The 20,278-nt window shown below is 44.8% G+C and overlaps 1 protein-coding gene across 1 annotated transcript; it reads right to left on the bottom strand.

Annotated features, from left to right (window-relative positions):
• Positions 1-638: 638 nt before the first annotated feature.
• On the bottom strand, positions 639-16,195 carry USP35 (ubiquitin specific peptidase 35; the record flags this gene model as incomplete). Its single annotated transcript, XM_084225520.1, has 10 exons — positions 15,499-16,195; positions 14,203-14,338; positions 10,325-10,454; positions 8,818-8,919; positions 6,808-6,966; positions 5,841-6,034; positions 5,626-5,719; positions 3,964-4,070; positions 1,982-3,197; positions 639-809 (listed from the first exon to the last, which is right to left on the bottom strand). The coding sequence occupies exons 1-10, from the start codon at positions 16,178-16,180 to the stop codon at positions 639-641; spliced, it is 2,991 nt and encodes a 996-aa protein (XP_084081646.1). The 5' UTR covers positions 16,181-16,195.
• Positions 16,196-20,278: the final 4,083 nt, after the last annotated feature.

Genomic DNA, 20,278 nt, shown 5'->3' with positions numbered 1-20,278 from the left:
GGTTTGTGCCCCTCAGTCTCTTTTGGGTGTCTTGCAATAAACAAAGCAATAAAAAAGCATAAACCCCCTCTGGTTGACCTGACACTGCTTGTCTTACAAGCTCACTGCCTCACAGACCAGCACTGCTACATTTTGGCATTTTCCAGACTCTTTTCTACCTTTGGGGTTTTTCACGGTGGGTTCCCAAACCACATTAAAAAGAAGTATAACAACTGAGCAGAGGTCACCCCAGAACCACCTCAGCGCCCTGGGAAGGGCTGCAGACAGGATGTGTGGGGGACATCTCCATCCCTGGGGCCCCGCTGGGCCTGTCCTCCTCCCCATGCCTGTCCCTGTCACCTCCCCAGTGGCATGGCTCACAGCAGGCAAGACATGGCTATGATGAAGCAAAAGGGCACTTCTCTGAGCCGTTGGCAGCTGCTCATTAAGCGTTAGCTTAGGTACATTAAGGCATGAAGACCAAGTGCATAGGAAGCAGCGAGACCCTCCAGGCACCTCCAAATCAGCCCCTGAGACCTTTTCCATTGAAACGTTTCTCAAATCCTCCTCCAAGATGCTCACTGTTATCGGGGTGAGGAAGAGGAGCTCCTGGCTTTGGGCTGGCCCCGTGGCACTGCCCATCTGGTTCAAGCTGTTGGCTAAAAGACGAGTCCGTGGAAGGAGCCGGATCCGCCCCCGCCCACTGCTGGGCTGCAGCCCCCCGATGAGCTGTCATCATCCTTGTCCCTGTCCAAGTCTCTCCACCACAGCGGGGACTTCGGCAAGGCAGAAATATAGGCGGCTCTGTTCCTTGCTTCTTTTTCCTGCTCCTGGGAGAAGAAAGGGGGGAAAATAGCACAAGGATATCAGCAGATAAAAGAGTCAAGTGGGGGGATGCTCCCACCATCCCTGAGGAGCCAAGAGCCTCTAAGGTATCCCCTGGGAGCTTCCTTCAAATTAAAGTGCGGTGTGAGGGCCATGTGCTCTAGAGCTCAGCAGGAGGGATGCAGCAGAACATTGCAGCTGTTCAGTGATCAAACCCAGCCCTCCCGTGTCACCTGTGGGAGAGGAGGGACCTCCCCAAACCGCCCCACATGCAGGTCATGTCGTATGAGAGACTTGTGTGAAAAGCACTGAACTTCATCAGCTGAATGAAATCTGTCCTAGTTTGTATTCCCAGCTAACCCATCTGCCCAGGCAAGCTGTGGATGCCCCATCCCTGGAAGTGTTCAAGGCCAGGTTGGATGGGGCTTTGAGCAACCAGGTCTAGCAGAAAGGGTCCTTGCCCGTGGCAGAGGGGTTGGAACTGGATGGTCTGTAAGTCCCTTCCAACCCAAAATATTCTATGATTCCGTGATAAGAAGAGAAAAAGGGAAAAAAAAGGACTTTGCTTGCAATGGTTCAGGTGAACATCAGAGGTGGTAGGAAGGAACAGCTAGTTACCAGTGAGTGAAGGTGGGAAGGAGAGGAAAGGGTAAATTGAAAGGAACAAGTATTTTAAAATGAAGGAGGTGAGGCACTGGCACAGATTTCCCAGAGAGGCAGTAGATGCTCCACCCTGGGAACATTCAAGGTCAGGCCACATGCGGGGGGCCCTAAGCATCTGAGTTGAAGATGTCCCTGCTCATCCTGCAGGGGAGGTGGACTAGATAGCCTTTAAAGGTCCCTTCCAATCCAAACTATTCCATTATCCTCTCTTTCCCAGGCACTTCAAAGAAACATTCAGGCTGAACTTCCAGGAGTAGACAATAGCAAATCAAACCCAAGCCCAGCCACAAGGTGACCTGTACCAATGTCAGCACCCAGTTTCATCAGGAACCTATAACCTGTTTTTATCTGGGTGCCAAAAATGAAAAGGGATTTGGCTTCAGGGAGTGGGTGGATATCTGCAGGATTTTAACCACAGGATAGGATCCCACTGCTGCCTGGATTTGTGGGAACGTGGCCCATGAGTCGGACAGCTGCAGGATCGCATCCTGCTGTGCACAGCAGCGGGAGTTACCTGCAAGAAGAGGATGTTATCTTTGGAAATGGCTTCCATCAAGTCCTTGTGGAGGGATGGTTCTCCATGCAGGCGGCTGGCCTCAGCCAGCGCCTCGTGCAGCAGGCAGCTCTGCCGCTCCGGCCGCTGCCGGTAGAAGAGGACATAGGCAGTGTCCTTGGGGAAGAACGAGGTGACGTTGCTGACCGATTCAAAGGAGGAGAAGGAAACTCTGGTGTCATTGAAGAGGTACCACTGGATCTCAAAGTCCAACTGTTTGTCAGAGGCTGGTTTTGGCACCCCATCCCCGGGCTGCCCGTGGGGGATGGTGTCAGTGCACTCCCTGGAGTAGCAGTAGTAGTGGCCACTCTCGGAGGAGATGCCTGAATGCACCACCACACTGCAGAGGTCATACACGACAGTCATGAAGCCACTCCCTGGGACAGCACCGTCCTTCCCATGCTGGCAAACCTCTTCAGTTTCCTCTGGAGCAACAAGGATGGGTAGCTTAAGCACCACAGGGATGGAGACATTGTCCAAGATCTTCTTCCTCTTCATAGTCCGTGGGTCGAAGGAAAACCGCAGCAGTGTGAGGATGAGGTAGTGTGGGCCTTCTGTCAGCTCTGCCACCTTCTCAGCATCCTGCAAGGATGCACATTTCTCACAGTGGTATTTATTCTCTGCTGTCAGTCTCTCCGGGGATAGAAAATAGTTGATTAAATCTGGGACAGATCTGGAGTCCTTGGGAGCACATGCCTGCTCCCTGAAAGTTGAGAGAGGATCTTTGGCTGCATCCACCCCAACATCATTGCCATGTACGGGATTTGCTGTTTCTCCTCGCTCCTGGAAACCTAATGTTTCCACCGACACTGATGGGGCTGCCTGGTCACTGGCCATGGGTGCCTTCCTCTGGATCCATGGAGAGCCCATAAGCTGGCCTGCATTTTCTGGAGGCTCAATGAACTGCGGGCCAATTTCTTCCACTGGTAGAATAGACGTGCTCCCATGCACATTCCTGTCTGATGGAGGAAAAGCCAGGGACAGGTCTGTGAAGACTTCTTCTCGGGAGGAAACATTCAGGCACTTCAAGCAGCGGATCTTTGTCATCATTTTACCCCCAAACATCTTCTCAATCAATGTCTTGTTTAAGTAATGATGCTCCACCGCCTGAGATGTCAAGCTGGATTCCTTGAGTTTCTGGTAGATTCTTTTTCCAGTTTTTTCCTCTTCATGCAATCTTTGGCAGGGGAGAAAAAAGCTATGTTATGCATCAATATAACACAAAGAGGTAGTTTCTAAAGTAGGGCTCCTGTTCTTCACTGCAAGTAGTTAATCCTAGTTAACCTGCCTGTACGCAGGGGTTTGATGCTGTGGGAAAAAGGTGGGAAGGAATCTGACAGGATTTGGGAACTTGAAGTCTTCATGTACTGATCACATACTTCTAGAGGGATCATTGGGACACAAGAGATTTGATATTTCAAGGTAAAGGCAAAACTCAACATTTTACAGAGTAGGCTGAGTGGCTTGTCAGGTGAATTTCTAAGGTGGGTACAATTTTAGATTAGATGTCAGGAAAAATCTCTCCACTGAAAGGGTGAAGGGCAGTCAGACATTGGAACAGACTGACCAAGGAAGTAGCGAAATCACTGTTCCTAGAAGTGTTAAAAATGTGTAGAGGTGGCATTTAGGGACATGAGTTAGTGGTGGACTTGTTAATGGTTGGACTCAATGATCATAGGGGTCTTTTCCAACCTTAAGGACAGTAATTTTATGAATTCCTTGTGTCCTCAGAGCAAAGGCAGAAATTTTCAAGTTGAACTAAGTTCTGACCTTACCCCTAAACAGAATTTCATTTCAGACCAGTCTCACTATCCCACCCCTCCACTCTCCCAACTCCTCTGGGTCTCAGCCACGTGCCCTGTGTGGGTTAGCACTAAACACTCCATTGGGGTTTAGGGACGCCGCTGTCACCAGGCTCCAAGACCACAGCGCTCGTCACGTACCGGTCCAGCAAATACTTGAGGTACTCTGAGCAGTCCTGCTGAGCTCCAGGGGTGAACCAGGGTGGCCAGGAGGCAGAGAGGAAGCTCTCAGGGGAGATGGCGGGTCGCTGGCAGCAACACAGAAGAAATGCATTTAATCCTAGTGATTTTCCTCAGTTCCCAAAGGGGGATGGGGAGAAGAGAGGAGTGGTTTTTGGTTGGTTCACTGGGAGCACAGTGTTCTGTGCCTGATAAGGTTCCTTTTTTCCCCCTACAAAGGCTAATCCCACAGCACAGGAAAATTTTCTTGATTTGCTGCAAGCCAGGATGGTAAGGACGAATTTCAGACATTATTTTACGTATACTTCTATAAAATAAACACACGGATATGTGTTTATCACTCAATTTTAAAATGGTTTATTGGCCTGATCCAGATAATTCTACTTAATTCAGCCTGAATTTAATTTGCTACTCCATTTAATTTGATCAGGATCTCTCTCACCAAATCCTTTCATTAAAAAAAACACCAAAAAGCCAAACCAAAACAAAACAAAAACAACAACAACAACAAAAGCAAACAAAAAACCCACTAAACTTGCACCTAACATTCTGATCACTGCAGGCAGGTAATCTGTGTTACCAGATAATGTAACTGCTGTCATTAGGAAACAGATATTTAATTAACACGGAAAAAGACCCATCTTTAGCAAAACAGTTACTTCAAGAACAACCCAAAGAAGAAAAATAACCAAGAGGAAGTTAACAGGAAACTATAACCATCAGCTACACAACATGCTTCTGTACTTGCTCATCACAGAACACAGGCACCCTAACCTGCCATCAAACCCTAGACTCTCCTATTACCAAATATTAAATTTAACAGGATGTCTGTATTTCCCCCTCAGGTCATCTGTAGTGACATAACACCACAATGCTACCAGCCAGCTCTGCCAGTCAAGGCTTGGGAAATGAAGAAGTCTGGATGACTTGCTACCCAGCAAGGGAAAATTCACTGACTTTCCAAAATCTTTCTAGGGACAGGAAGATATATTTTTAAGAGAGGAATTAGATATGACCTAACTGTATCTCCAGGAGTTACTCCATGAAATTTCACATTTGTCATGGGAATATTTACATTTAGTTTAAGGGTGTTATTTTTATTTTACTTTCCCTCACATAGAGAGGATTCAACGATCTGTAATCTAAGGGGATTTTTATATCCTTTTAACAAAACCACTTTTAAAGCATTTTTCAGCAAATGCTAGTGCTTTGCTGAGCAGCAGTGGGACAAGCAAGCTGTTCCAGTGTTCTCCCTTGCTGCACAGCAAGAAACAAAGCCTCTGCTTCACACCAACAGGCTTCTCAGCTGACCCCAGATGTAAACTATTACCTAATGCACTTCATTGTCAAAAACCATTAGCTATGACATCAGCCCAGCCCAAGAAGACCACAAGTTAAAGAGGCAGCCTGGTGTGAGCCTAGCCCATTTTCATGTGCGATAGGAGTTTCCCTCCACCTCTCCCAAAATTAGCCTCCTTCATATAAACAAAATTTGTCCCATTACAAAATCCCACCAAGATCCACAGCTCCTTATCAGCAGTTAGAGCCAGCAGGAAGCAACTTGGAGACGAGCCTTTCCGCAGCCGACAGCCCAAACAAATAACTAAAACATGAAATAATTACCTGACTGTGCTCCAAAAATGCAAAGAGCCACTGGAGCTTTGTCATCAGGGGCTGGGAGTTGCCCTCAGTTAAATTCAGCACTGAATGCCGAAAGCTGTGAAAGAAAAGCAGAGATGCAATCTATGAGATGGAAAATCAGTGTGGGACATGCAAGGCTGGAGTGACAAGCAACCCCTGGAGCAGCCTTGGACTGGAGCAAGGGAGGAAAAACTCACTCTGAAGCCATGAAAAGAGACTGTATGATGCTGTTCATGTAGCAAGTGTTTCCCAAGTTAATTAACCCAATCTTTCCTGTCTCTGATTTAGATGCCAGGCGTGGGTAGAAGCAGGCCAGCTCATTCTTCTGGGAGGTCCAAGCATTTTGTCCCAAGAGGTGTTTAATCCGGTCTTCATTTGGAATTGGGAGAGCCTTGGAAAGAGAGATGTGTGTTACAAATCATTATCTGTCCTCATAAGTGGAAGCTGAGGGACAGGCACCAATCTCTTCTCTCTGGTGACTAGTGACAGGGCACAAGAAAACAGCATGAAGCTGTGCCAGGGAAGATTTAGGCTGGATATTAGGAAAAGTGTTCAGCATGGGGTGGCTGGACACTAGAACAGATTTCTCAGGAAAGTTGTCATGGCACCAAGCCAAGAAGTATTTGGACAATGCTCTCAGGCACCGGTGTGATTTCTGTCCTGTGCAGGGTCAGGAGTTGAACTCGATGATCCTCGTGGGTCCCTTCCAACTCAGGGTGTTCTATGATCCCATAACTGATGTTTTCCCATGAAGATTTAGTAATGGGCAACTGCAAAACTCCTCTGCTAGAGGCATTCACACAACTAATTTTCCTGCTCTTCACATGAACCTGCCTCCATGCACAGAAGAGTTTACTTGTTTGTATTAATCCTTTAGAGGCATTTCAGAATAAAGTTATAGCTAAAACATACAAGTACCATCAGGACTTCTGCAGGCCCACCATTAGAGAAGTAACTTCTTTCAACCTGCCTACACAGGGCTCAGACTCAGAATTTTAATCCCCTTTCTTCTACCACCACCTGAGGTGTTGAGGTCAGGACATTCCTACCAGTGAGGGATGGGGTCAGGACATCCCTACCAGACAGTCCCTCTATTCTAGCTACTGACAAAGATGCCATTTCCATATGGAAAGCAGTAAAATGACTGAGAAGGGCATGACTCACTTTAACTGCTTCTAGGACTGGTTCATAGAGGTCTGGGAAACCTGAGAAGCGGAAGAACATGCAGTGGACGAGTTCAGCCAGCTGCTCCAGGGAGCTGGTTGCAGAATTGGAGTCCTCCTTCTTCAAAGAGGCCACCAGCCTGGGGATGTGAGGGAGTAGCTGGAAAAGAAAAATTCACTATAAAAATTACTCCACATTATTCACAGAATGTTAATACATGTAGGGAATGAAATCCACCTGCAGGCAGAAAAGACAGGGAACAGGAGTTGACTTCAGTGCCACTCTACACTTCACCCTTCACCCTTTGAACTCAACAGCAACTCTCTTGTTGATTTTGGCAACCTTTGAGGGTTTTCTGTAGCATGACACCTGCAGGTTTGTGCTGCTGCTTTGCTGAGCTGCAATTGCCATTCTTTAGTCTCCCCTAAATCCCACACCCATGGTGGAAAGGATATGCTGACTGCCAAGTGCAGGGATTCAAACCTGCAAGGTAGGTAGATGGGATTAGCCTAAAAGAAATGCTGTCTATGTTATTTTATACAGAATACACTGAACTGGAATTGGTAGGGTGGGATGGGTGGCAACAGGCATACAATCAGCACATTCTTTATTTTGCTCTCATCTCAAAAACGTAAAAAATGCATGAGCAGATGCAAATGCAAATGATCCATTGCTCACGGGCACCCTCTGCTGACCCTGCAGCTGCACAAAGAATTAATAACTGATTTCCAGCCCTGCAGATGTGCTAGAGTGACCCAGGCACTTACACAACCTTTTTCATATTTATATTTTAAGTTATTTTTAGCCCAGTGTAATCCTGGAGAAAAGTATCAGGACCCCAGTCCAGCCATTTCCAGGTCCTCTCTTCCTCGCTTGGTCTTCTTCTCCTCTTTTTCTTTCCCTTCAAAATGTTGAGATTTTAACTATTTCCATTCCAACAAGAAAGGTTGTTGGGAAAGAAGATCAATTGCAGCACCTTTTTCTACATCAGAATTTTGCCAAGCTGTTATGTGAACAATTCTCAAAACTCTTCCAAAGTGCCAGGGCAAACACAAAAAGACATGGTATGGCCCTGTTGGGTTTTGGGTTTTTTACATAAAGGAAGAAATTTATGCTTATGGGCTACAGATGGAAACTTCAAGCCAAAAGCAACTCACAGCTTTTGGAGTGTTTCAAAATTTGATGTCTGACTGAAGACAACATGTTGGAATGACTATTTTTAGAAACCAAAGAGTTTCTCAAGAAATTCAGGTTCCTTCAAAGTATCTCCAGCTGAGGAACGAAAAAGCATCAGTTGAAAATGTTGGCTAGCTTTGCTTTTTTCTAGCCTTATCTGTTTATTCTGTGAACTTCAGGTGAAAAGCCAAATATAAGGGCTTTAACCAGAAAGTACAAAATGAAACATTAATAGGAGTAATTTTTCATCGCTGCTTTTATCAGTTCAATCACTATAAGCATGCTTTTGCCTTCAGCCTCACTTTTTAAATTTAGCATTCCAGAGGCAACACCAGCAGGAAGCAGAGCTGTGCCTTAGTGCCAGCAGCAAAACAAACTATAAAATATCGCTGTGGAAATGAAAAGTGGATATTCAAATGTTGCCAAAATTTGTTTTTGCTTTTAACAGAGAATTTGTATAGTGAAGTGTTCCGATCCAGTCTTCTGGTCTTGCTGCACTGGTGTTGTTCAAACCTTTCAAAGATGACCCACCACTAAAAGAAATGGGTGCCACGTGTTGGTGACAATTTAAAGTCACGTGTGGGATGGGGCCCACTGAGTCCAACAGACAGTAAGACACCCACCTGGGAAAAGCAAGGGCTGTTTAATAATGTATTCCCTGCCCTCCACAGTGAGGGCCCTCTGAGGTGTTCTCAGTGCAAAGGCTCCGCCAAGCGCACTCCAAAGCCAGAGTGGCAACATCTGCCACACCTTAGGTGCCCCCCTATCCCTGCTGCCCCAAGCAGGGTCACACTCAGGACAATGGCCTCATCCAAGTGCCAGACTCAGCCTTACCAAGTGAAATGCCTCGTGGGAGTGCTGGAAGCTCAGCAGCATGTACTGCAGCACAGACAAAGCCCCTTCCCTCACAATGGGGTACAGCAGCTTGGAGAAGACCTGGTGGAGGAGAAAAAAAAGCAAATGAGAAGGCAGGATAGCACTCAACCAGCAGGAAACAGCAGGAAACAGAGGCATGGGCATCCACCATGGCTGCTGGTCTCTTCCTACTCCATGCTGGATGTTGAAGCAAGCAGCCTGTAACTAGGTCTCCAGAGTCATCTCTTGTCCTGAGCATTGGCTCAGGGCACCCTTAAAAATACTGTGTGGGTTATCCTCACCCTTTCAGCCTTGTGTAATGCCTCTATGACAGTGCTGCATCTCCATATCTCCTCATGAAAAAACTATGCAAGCACAGCAGAATGCTAGATTTTCTAGAACATTTAATTTATTCAGATATTTGGAACTTTATCACTAACCTTTCAGACAAAGAGATAAAAAGCAAGTATCTTTTTCAAAGGCTACATAGTTATATTTGTTCTACTTTACAAAATACCTCTATACCTTCTACTGTTGCTAGATCATAATTTCTGAGGATTTCCAAAAATGACATGTTATTTTATGGGCTGTGTCCCTTTCCTATGTATTAATAATGAAAGGAAAGAAAGAAAAGCCAGAGATGCTTGGCTACTGTCCCACTGCTCAATGCACTTGAGGGATCACAAAGACAAATGCAGTTATTGATAATGTTCCAGTACTGATAATTATAGAATGGCAGTATCATTTAGGTGAGTACATACCTCTAATGTCATTAAGTCCAGCTGTTAACCCAGCACTGCCAAGCCCACCATTAAGCCATGTCCCTAAGAACATAGTCTTAGTAGCTTCTGTGATGACTTCTGGTGGCTCAGCCAGGTGTTATCCCCATTATTTGAAGGAGGGAAAAGTAGGACCACAGCATGTAAAAAGTTCTGAAATAGTGACCAGTTTCAGTGCTTGATCACAGTTTTCAGGGAGAGCAAGTACTCACTGCTGAAACAGGTGATGGCAACGGCAGCAGGGGCTTTATACACTAATAAACTTTCTACACTAATAAAAGAACCAAGCCAGGGCAAAGGCTTTAGAACTGACCTGTGACTGTGTAGGCTTTTAATACACTCACTGATATGTATTTTACCTGTGCCAGCCAGCAACGACCCAGGCATGGTCAAAGGACAGGATGTCACATTCCCAAAAGCAAGTTTTACAAGAGCTTCATAGTTTGGGAAGGAAAGTGTTCGACTGGTTTGAAAATCCTTGGCTACTTTATTTCCTTTAAGATATCAGCACCTCTGCAGACCACAACCTGCAGAATCCCAGGTTGTTCTGAAGAACATCATTCCTAGCAGCAAAATCAGTATCCCTTGGGACAGCAAACTCTTTTTTCTCTATACATCTCATCTTGTCATTTGAAAGGCAAGGTGATATTTCAGGTGCAAGATGGTATTTCTGTGGTTCACATTCACCTTTAAAAGAGCCAACTGACCTTTTCTATTTTTGAAAGAGTGACTTCAATCAAGATGCTGAACTTTTTCACTGCAGCCAAACCCTTCAGCAGAGCAATGATCCACTTGTCTATGTTCTTTCCCAGGGGCCAGGACACCCAGTCAATCATCCTGAAAGGAAACACAAACTCTTGAATAAATTTAATTCATATACAATAAAAGTCAAGCTCCACTCTGGGTCAAACCTCCTCCAAACTGGTGTCCAGTCACTGGGATGAGACAGGCTCTGCACAAGGCATTTCACATGTTATTCAAAGCACAACAGAGCCTGAAGCAGAAATACCCTAATGTCACCATCACGCTGTGGTTATCAGAGGATCAGGCCCAAGTCCACTGAGTCAAGTGGGGATTTTTTCCAAAAATTTTAGTCTAGTCAAATTCAAGTTTTTAAAACTGGTAATGTGCTCTATATACTACTCACGTGAGAGTTTGATTGAGGCCTCTGCATTGTCACCATTAGAAAACAAATGATACTGGTTTGATCTCTGCATTGTTACTGGTAAGGAAAAAACATTCAGATTCATATATTTTAGTTCTCTGTGTGGGAAACATTGATTTCCAAAAACATATTAAAAAAACTCCACCTGGAAACTCTAATAGAAGCCAATTATTCCTGAATGTCACAGGTTAAAAATTTCATTTCTAGCCATTCAACCAACACGTTGTCAACTTTCTGCAAGAAATAAGCACTTTACAGAAGTTCCTTGTAAAGCAACAACCTAAGACTAAGTGATGACACATTGTTTCTGTTAAAATGTAAGTAAGTAACTAACTAAATAAGTAAGCCTTGGGATCTCCAAGTATCTGACTTTGCTGGCCATTTCAGTACTTTTGATTCGAAGATACCCCAAACCTTCAGGCTACACCTCAGTTCAGCTACCTTACCTAGTCAGTTCCTTTTACTTATCAATCTGTATCTTATGCAAAATACAAGAAGGGAAGATAGATAACTAATCACCACAAGGCAAAGAGCAGGAATTAGTGAAGTTTACAGGGAATTGGAAAAATTAAAGTCGAGTCAGTAAAAAAACCTTGAAAAGCAGAATATGTTGGGATGTTGAAAAGTAATAAAAGTCAAGCCAAGGTGGATAATAAAGCAAATGCCAGAGAAGCTTGCACAGACATTTGCACCAGAGGAGAACAAGGAAAGCCATGCAATCCCTGTATGTGAAGATGCACAGCTGTCAGTCATCATCAACACAAGAAGAAGGTGAAGGAAAACCCTGAGGATTAGAAATGTAGAACTGGAAGGAAATGTATTGGTTCAAAAGGCACGCAAGGCACCAGAAATGGAGGCTACAGTAACTCATCTGCTTGAAGACAACCAGGCAGATGCCAGGTGACTACAAGCTCCCAGTGTACCAGCAGCCATGGAAAGGACCATCACCATCTCTTTTGCAGAGGGAAAGGTGTTCTCCATAGGAAAACAATGACACCTCAAGTTGTGGTCAGGCTGCCATGGGGAACGTGGTGCACAAACACCACCATCTGTGCCAAAGACCAATGAACTGTGTGGAAGAAGCCTGTTTAGGTGGTAGGGGAAATGAAGAACACTTCCTGCAAGAAAATCTTAAAATAACCTGGCTTGTTTAGGGCAGCCATGAGAAAAAGCAGAGATGGGAATGGACTGCTTTTCCTGCACATATTGAAGGAATAAACACCAGGGAAGCAAAAGATATTTCAGCTATTTCTGTTGGCATAAGATCAAATGAACTGTAAGATGGCCAGAAATACACACAGACTGGCTGTTAGAAGAGAGATTTGACCCACTAAAGCAACCCAGTGATGGAAGAGCTGTGAAAGAGCAGCAGTGTGAACATTGTCCTCCTTTGAGGAGCAGAGCTGAACATTGATGAAAGGGGTCTGTAATGTCAATGCTAAAAAGCAGGGAGATGGATCCAGAGATTCAAAGGTCTTTTTTCTCCCTATCTTCTTTAAACAGGCCTAAAATAACCTGTTTTGATTGAAGCTATACTTTGCTGGCACTGGTAGCTAAGTTACAGTGCTGCCTGCGTTACTACAATAGGAAGAAATTACATTTTAAATTCACATTGCAAAATCCACAAATATTTTAGTAGTGATGACCTGAATTTGACAGAAGAGTCATTGATTTTGTCTACTAAACTTTTAAAAGCCTAGACCCAGATCTCCAGAGGTGGCAAGTGACTGCATAGCTGTGTGACAGCAGATGCCTTCTGCATCTGGACCTGGGCTCTTTGGAACAGATACATCCCCAGGGGAAAAAAAAAAAAATCTGTGAGTACCTCTGACATCACAGATGCACAATAATAGAGTTTATCCAAAAATAGGCAAACTCTGTAAAAGAGCTTGTGGTGTACACTTATGCCAGCAGGTGACAGCCTTGCTTTTTCTACCACCAGTTAGTTGTTCTTTACAGGCTTGACCACAAGCTTCACATAAATCCAGTTTATTCCCCTGCTACTCCCAAACCCAAACGTCGGAAAAACACTTCTGCATGCAACCAGCTTGTCAGGGATCCTGGGCAAAAAGATCTTCAATTTGTACATTTTCCTTTGATTTCCTAGGCACGGAGCACACATATCAAACAGGCTGGGGTCATGATGGTTTTGGGGCACCATCTGCCATAAACGTGCTGCCAAAACATCAACATTCCTCCTAAGTGATGTTAATTACATTTTGTAGGCTCTGGCTAATTATTTACTCCTCCTTCTGCGTGACAAAGACTGTTTTAAGGAATGATGCAATTGATTTGGCAACCTCTGTATATAGACACTGGCATTCTAAGAAGATTCATCTGGAGCCTGTAGCCACAGATGTCCAGAAGGAGAAAAAGATGGAGAAGAGGGTTAGGAACTGAATTGATTACTTAATATTTTGTCTTGGGTTGCTCTGGACTCTGGGAAAACCATGACCTTCCCTAGCAAGCCAAAGAGAAATAACTCCTTTCTGTATACATAAACTTCCCACCAGGAATAACTATTTCTGTCATGCAACCTTATTGGGAAGGACACGCAAATACTGTAATAAGAAGAGGAAAAAAGGTGCTTCTAGTGAGATCAAGTCAGAGCAGCTACCATGTGTTAAGTGCACACACCACTGCATGTGAATATCATCTGTTTAAATGGAGACCTCTAAGGGAAGCATGGGTTAAAGATAGAATCATGGAATAATTTAGGCTGGAAAATGCCCTTTAAGATGATCAAAGATACACCTAAGTAAGTGCAGAGCAGGGCACTGGAGCACAGAAGAGCTGTAGGACTTGGACATAAGAGTGCCAAAAAGACCTGGTGATGCCAAAGAGGGCACTGGTGCTGCAAAGTCCAGGTCTGACATGTCAGGTAGCCTTTCACACACTACTCTTCATCATGCTTTGACTAGGTCTCTACTGACTTTGGCTGTCCAGCTGCAGCACACCCACCTGACAAAGGCCAAGGTGAGACCTGGAAACAGTTGGGCACACCTCCCTCACATAAGTTTTAGCTGTGACTGGTGGCTTAAAAATATATCCTTCTGAAGGGAGACAGAGATCATAATGAAATCCTGAAAATGAGATTTTGGGGAAGAAAAAGGCCTTAATAGCTTCAGGGGGAAAAAAATCAAACCTCTTCAATGCAGCCTATGTTGGACATCCCATAATGCAATTATTGATAAGAAAATAAACTAAATTAAGCCAAAAAAATAATAGTCATAATCATAATAAAAAACACTCCTTATTCTAGTTCTCCAGGACCTCAGGGCTAGAAGAAATGATACAGAAGTTTTCCTTTTCCCTTACACACTCCTCACCAGGCAGCACCAGCCAAGCTGCTTGGGATAAAACCACACAGAGAATTTCTCCAAACTGAGTTAAAGCTTTCACTCCCACAGCCTCTCCTACCTGCCAATGGCCATCATCATTTGCACATCAGTGATGCTGTCATCATTGGTGAGGTTTCTTATGACGCCATCCATGAGCTCCAGAGGGACAAACTGAACCACGCTGGCCAAGGCATTGGAGGGCGCTTCCTGTTCCTCTGCAAGACACAAGACAAGGATCACCCCTGGCAATGAAGATGTCAGTTGACAGGAAAACCAGGCACACTAGGTCATTTCTTGTCCTGAAAACCAAATAATTTCTGCCCACAAAAAATAGAATCATAGAATTGTTTAGATTGGAAAAGCTTTCTAAGATCAAGTCCAACCCCTAACCCAGCACTGCCAAGCCCAGCACTAAACCACATCCCCACATGCCACATCCACACATCATGGAGTGGATTCTGAACTGCTGCCAATGAGCAGTGTGGAGTCCACCACTGGCTGTGCTAGGAGGATAATTCCCCAGATCCCAGTGTAGCACATAATGAAGCTGGATCTTAGCAGATGGCTGTTCCCTGGAGCCATATGTAGCCCCAAAGGAGGAAAAGATTATAGGCACGTGTTTGGCCCCACTCAGGTACCAAATTTCCTCTGCTTGCTCTCTTTTTACTAAATACTGCAAATAATTGCAAAAGGATGCAACTTAAATTTTGCTTGCCTGGAAATGGGCTTACTTCCAATGGATAAGGCTGTCATACTGAAAAACCTGTTGTCTTAGGAATAGCTAAAGCAGGAACTCACCAGCCTTTCGTGGCACTGGTATCTCCCAAAAACCTACTGAAACTCTCCACAATACCCCAAAAGCCCCAGAAGTTGGATAAATATTGCCTGTCTCGCCCTAAGATGCAGCCACCCTTCAGGCAGTCTGTAGGGCTTCATACCTCTAGGTCAGTGGGAAATAACTGCTTAGCTTTATCCCTAGTCTCTGGAAGGGAGCAGGCTGTGGGGCACCACCAAGTCAGCCAAAAGGGAGTGGCATTTCTAAAAGCTCTCAAGTTCCACTCTAACAAGCTGCAGATAAGATACTTTCCCTTAAGCCCAGCTGATGCTGGAAAATGCTGAACACAAACTTGTGCTGCAAATGCTTTGATCCTGTTAACAGCTTCTGTCTATAGACTCTCTCTGGTTTCAGGGTGATATTGCTTTCCCAGCTCAGAGCCCTGGTAACTTTTAGAGATGCTTGTCTGTTATATTTCATCTGTGGTTGCATTTCTGTAGCAGATGAAAACCCTGCAAGATGTCAAACTAATTGAGTTTGACTTCATCAAAGCCAACATTTACATTCCCAGCCTTTTTTTAATTATTATTTTTAAATTACCTGTTGAAGAAATGATAGTGAACAGTTCTTTCAAAGAGGGCAGGATGGCTGAGGTCTGAGTTCTCCAGATCCTCTGCAGCAGACCACTCACTTTGTTCACCTGCTCCAAAAACTCCATGATCTCCTCTTCCCCCTCGGAGACGCACTGGAACTGCCCGATGCACCGGATCAGCTGCTGGCAGAACAAGAGCTGGTGTTTTCCCGTGGGAATGCACTGAGGGTGCTGCGTTAAGAGTTTGCTGATCTTCGCACACTGCTTGGGGCCGGGCCTCTCGCACACTTTCCGGAGCACCTCGATCCTCAATAAGCTGAAGATGCTGTTTGCTGATGGGCTTTCCAGGACAAACTGCAGTCCTAACTGGATATAATCAAGTACATAATGGCTTCTCTTCCCCAGAGGTCCATAGCCTTCCTGGAGGAGACTCAGCAGGAAGCGGACGTTGAAGAACTCCTCAAATTCCTCCGGGTGATAGTGGCCATAGACCTCCAAAACCTCTTTCCCAATCTCTCTTTTATACTTGGTGTCCCCGGTGAGATAAAGCTTGGTGGACAGCTCCAACATGGACCAGCACTGCTCGCTGTCCATGGGCTGCTTCGCCGCCTCGATGACGCGCCTCACGAGCCCTTGCTTCACATTGTTGGGGTAAGAGGACATCACTACAGCTTCCAGTATCTTATCCATCTCTGCTCCCTGCTCCTAAGAGAGAGGGACAGAGCAGCAGGTTAGTTCAAGGAGGGTCTGCTGAGCTTTTAAGCCCAGGCTGGGGCAAGGGGGGGTCAAAAAAGAAGAGCTATCTGGAACCACTCTGAAGAGGATAATTCTTGTGGCTTTTTATGTGGCATTGAGAAAAGTTTCCACTCTGGTGATGTTTGACTGAGACTAAAGATCCCAAATGGAATAAATATGCAAAGATACAGAACTTCTGATTAATCACACATTTGAGCATTTTTGTCTTGCAAACAACCAAGTACAGACCCACAGAAGGGACAAGTGGGGAATTAAGGGAGCCGCGTCTTACAGTGGTGTCTGCTGGTTCAGGTGTCTTAAGAGGCAGAGATGGTCCCGAAGATTGTCTTCACATTCAGGGAAGGAGAGAAAAGCCCTGGAAAGCAGAGGTGGGATTGCAGCCTCTCTGTGCAATGGCAGGGGTGTTTGTTTAACATTTATACCATGCTGCCAGCCACTCCATCTGAGTGGTGCAGTCTTGGCTGCTCCCCAGGGACCTGCCGCATTTGTATGCAGGACCAAAGCGAGCGGGGAGAGAAACTGCAGAGTCGGGCAAAGTTTCCCATTTGTCACAGCCTGAATTCACCAACAAGAAAGCATTAGAGAAGAGTTTTAAAAAAACAAGGAATTCCCAAGGAAAAGCTAAGAATAACATTTATATCCAGTTGTTGGATGCACTAGTGCTCAAAAAAAAAAAAAAACAAACAAAAAACCCAACAAAAACCAAACCATTACAGAGTGATAAAATTAGACAGTCAGGATTTTTTTATAATGTATTACAGGGAGTCTAAAAAGGCTCATCCACAGCAGGTCCCCCCACCCAGCACAATGCAGTGCACAAATACACATTTGGAGAAGGCCCCTTCCTGCCTATAGCCTAAAATGAGTCACACTCGTGTATCTGACCAGAATAATAATCCCCACCTTTCTGTTCCTCAGGTCCCTAATCTGTGAAATGAGAACAACATGCACAAACTCCTAGAGGGGCTGGTGGAAAGATCCTTCATTAGCACTTGGGAAGCATTTGAAGTTGATTTCAAGTGGACAGGGTTAGAAAGAATAGATATGCAGATGACATGTACCCCAAATATGATTTTCACAGATGACAGCCAGAAGAGACCTCAGCAGATGCCATCCAAGGACCATGCCATCCCTGGAGTAAGCCTGTATATGAGCCAGAGAGTATCTTTTCTCCTGGTAGACAACTGCTTGAGGGTGGAGAAGTAAAACCATGCCAGACACAAACATCAAGCTCTGACTCACAGCTGCTTGCTGGGAAGCCTTCCCACTTCACCAAATATTACCTCTTCCCATCACTGCTTGCCCACAATCTCACAAGACAAAAAATCATTATTGATAAATATATATACATGTATATATAGCCACCTCCAATCCAGCAATGACCGCAGGCTCCATTGCAATGCCTCTCCAAGACCCACCTTGCCCTTTCTGGCCCCTGCCTGCTGACTCATACATTCCTCTGCTCATGTGCTGGATTTATTTTTCTCCCATCAAGCACTACTGCTGCCTTCCCTGCAACAAGCTATGGCAGAGCTAGTGCTCTCCATCACACTGTTTTCCCAGGATACAATACATAAACAGGACTCCTGAGGGACCAGCCTGCATTAAACCAGTGGGAAACAAGGACAAGATAAAAGGAGAAGACAAAATCCCACAGATAATGTCTTCTCACCTCAACAGAGAGCAGATGGGGCTTGCAGACAGCCCAAAATCAGGAGGAGCATTTGTCCTTGCTGTAGCTCAGTGGTGGCCTTGGCCAAACACAAACTATCACACACCTGCAATCAGGCTGGTAGCCCTCTCACCTCCTCTCTGCAGGTTCCCAGCCTGATCCCAGACACCCCAGTCATCTAGCATATAGATAAGGGGCCAGGAAGTGATAGGAGGATCTAGAGTACTCATTGGTTATGTCTCACTATTAGTTCCCTGGAGCAATCCATGCTGAGCTGGGCACAGTGATTTGGAAACACGACACAGGCAGGATGGTCACACAGTGGCTACAGTTCTTTTAGACCTAACCCCATAAATCACCACAGTCCCCTGGTGTATGTGGTGTTGGGTGCCCTCGCAGTCCCTCTCAGATATGATGGCTGCCCACCACTGTCCCCACTATGATTGTGCTTTTAGCTACTTTAGCATTGCCAAACTTCATCAAATTTTTGATGCAGAGAGTCTAATTTCATCTGAATTTTGAGATAAACTTGCATCTCCTAAAAGGGCTTAGTTTTTCCTCAGGCTGATCACAGAAAGGGACAGGAGGGTGGGCTTCCTGAGTGTTGATGGAGTGTAACTGGGTCACATCTGACATTCTGTAGTAGGACAAGTCTGAAACAAACTCCCTCCGCAGTCAATAGGCAAACAAGTCCCAAAAGACCTTCCTCAGCAGGAAACATCATAATGACTGGATGATGGACATAAGGGCCTTGAAGACACACAGGAAGAACCACCTGATTTGAGGTTGTGGTGAAGGGTCCATGCTCTCCTCACCAATGAAGGGCTTTGCAGGACAAGGCTGGACTTCAGGTAATACAGTCCCACCTGCACCTCTCCAACCACCCTGTGTCAGCCAGAGGGGACAGACAAGCCCATGGTTCTGCTGTGTATCAGGGCAGACCAAACTGCTCCCTGGGTTTGGGCCAGACAAGGCAAGATGGAGGATGCCAGCCAGACCATATATTACAATCTTAGAACGACATGAAAGCAACATTTAAGTGGCTTTGTAATATGCAATAATAAATATTATAGTCGTAAAACTACACTAAAAAAGCATTCAAACTAAAAATCCTTCACATGTCAAAGGCTAGGAATTGAGATGGCTAATTCAAGACAAGCACAGCTCCAGATGCTTTCAAAATATAGTTATATATAATATAGTAATATACAGCAATATTAATATATTGCTGTATATTACTATATTAATCTATATTAATTGTGTCTATATTAATGTATATTAATTGTATGTATATGTGGTATATTAACTAATTAATATAGTAATATACAGCAATATTAGTTTAAGCAGCTAATATTAACTTTTTTCCCCCTAAGACCTCTCTGGAAAGTGAATCAGGGTTTGCAGCGGAGGAGTAAAGTGATTTGGAGTGTTGTCTGAAAGATCAGTGTCTCATTTGTTGTAGAAATTGGAAGTGTGTCATAAATAACCCAGGGAACTGCCGGAGAGGGAAGGACGGTTCACTGTCGAGCAGCTGAATGCTACCTTGGAGATCTGGTCTCTGGTTCTCCTCTGTTTAATACTGAAATAAAGAGACTAAATATTCAGACAAGCAGGCTTCTGTAATGAGTGTTCCTGAAGTAGAACAACCTTTTGCACTTCTTTCTCAGCAGCATTAACAACACACTGAAGAGCTGGGAGGATTAGCTCATTTCTGCTTGTGAACAGAACCGAGTTCCTGGAACACACAAGGATGAAGTAGAAGGTCAAAGAGTTAATTATTAAACTGAAGAGTCACATTGAGGTTCCTATCTGTTATGTAGCTCACATAAAATACAGAGTACACAATGTGAGCTTTGGAGGGAAAAACAAAACATCCCAGGAAATGGCAAAACTGTTCTGCTACCCCAGTGAATGACTGGCAGGAATAACACATGCAAAATCACAGAATGAGGAGAACCTTGGGAGGTCTCTAGCCCAAACCCTGTCCACAGCTGAAATCAACCCCAGCTACTTAGGGCTTTATCCATTAAGGTCTAGAAAATATTCCAGGATGGAAATCATACAACAACTCTGGGCAACCTGCTCCTGTTCTAATTAGGTCATAGTGGGAAGGTTTACCCTATTTGCAGTTGGAAGTTCTTGTTTCAATTTGTGTCTGTTTTTTTCATTCACCTGCCTTGTACTCCTGGATTCATCTCCTCAATAACCTCCTTGTAGGCACTGGGGAGCTGCTATCTGTCAGTGCCCAGCCTTCAACAGTTCAAGGGGTTAGTCCATCCCAGTTGAGCCCATTCCCAGTGTCCATCCCAAAATATTTTGCATTTGTCTTTGTTGAATTCCATGAGGTTCACATCAGCCAC

This window comes from Fringilla coelebs (assembly GCF_963513975.1).
Source record: "Fringilla coelebs genome assembly, chromosome: 2".
In the NCBI taxonomy this organism is placed as follows: Eukaryota; Metazoa; Chordata; class Aves; order Passeriformes; family Fringillidae; genus Fringilla; species Fringilla coelebs.
Note: the sequence above shows the minus strand (reverse complement) of the source record. Positions and strands in the feature narration are given on the sequence as shown.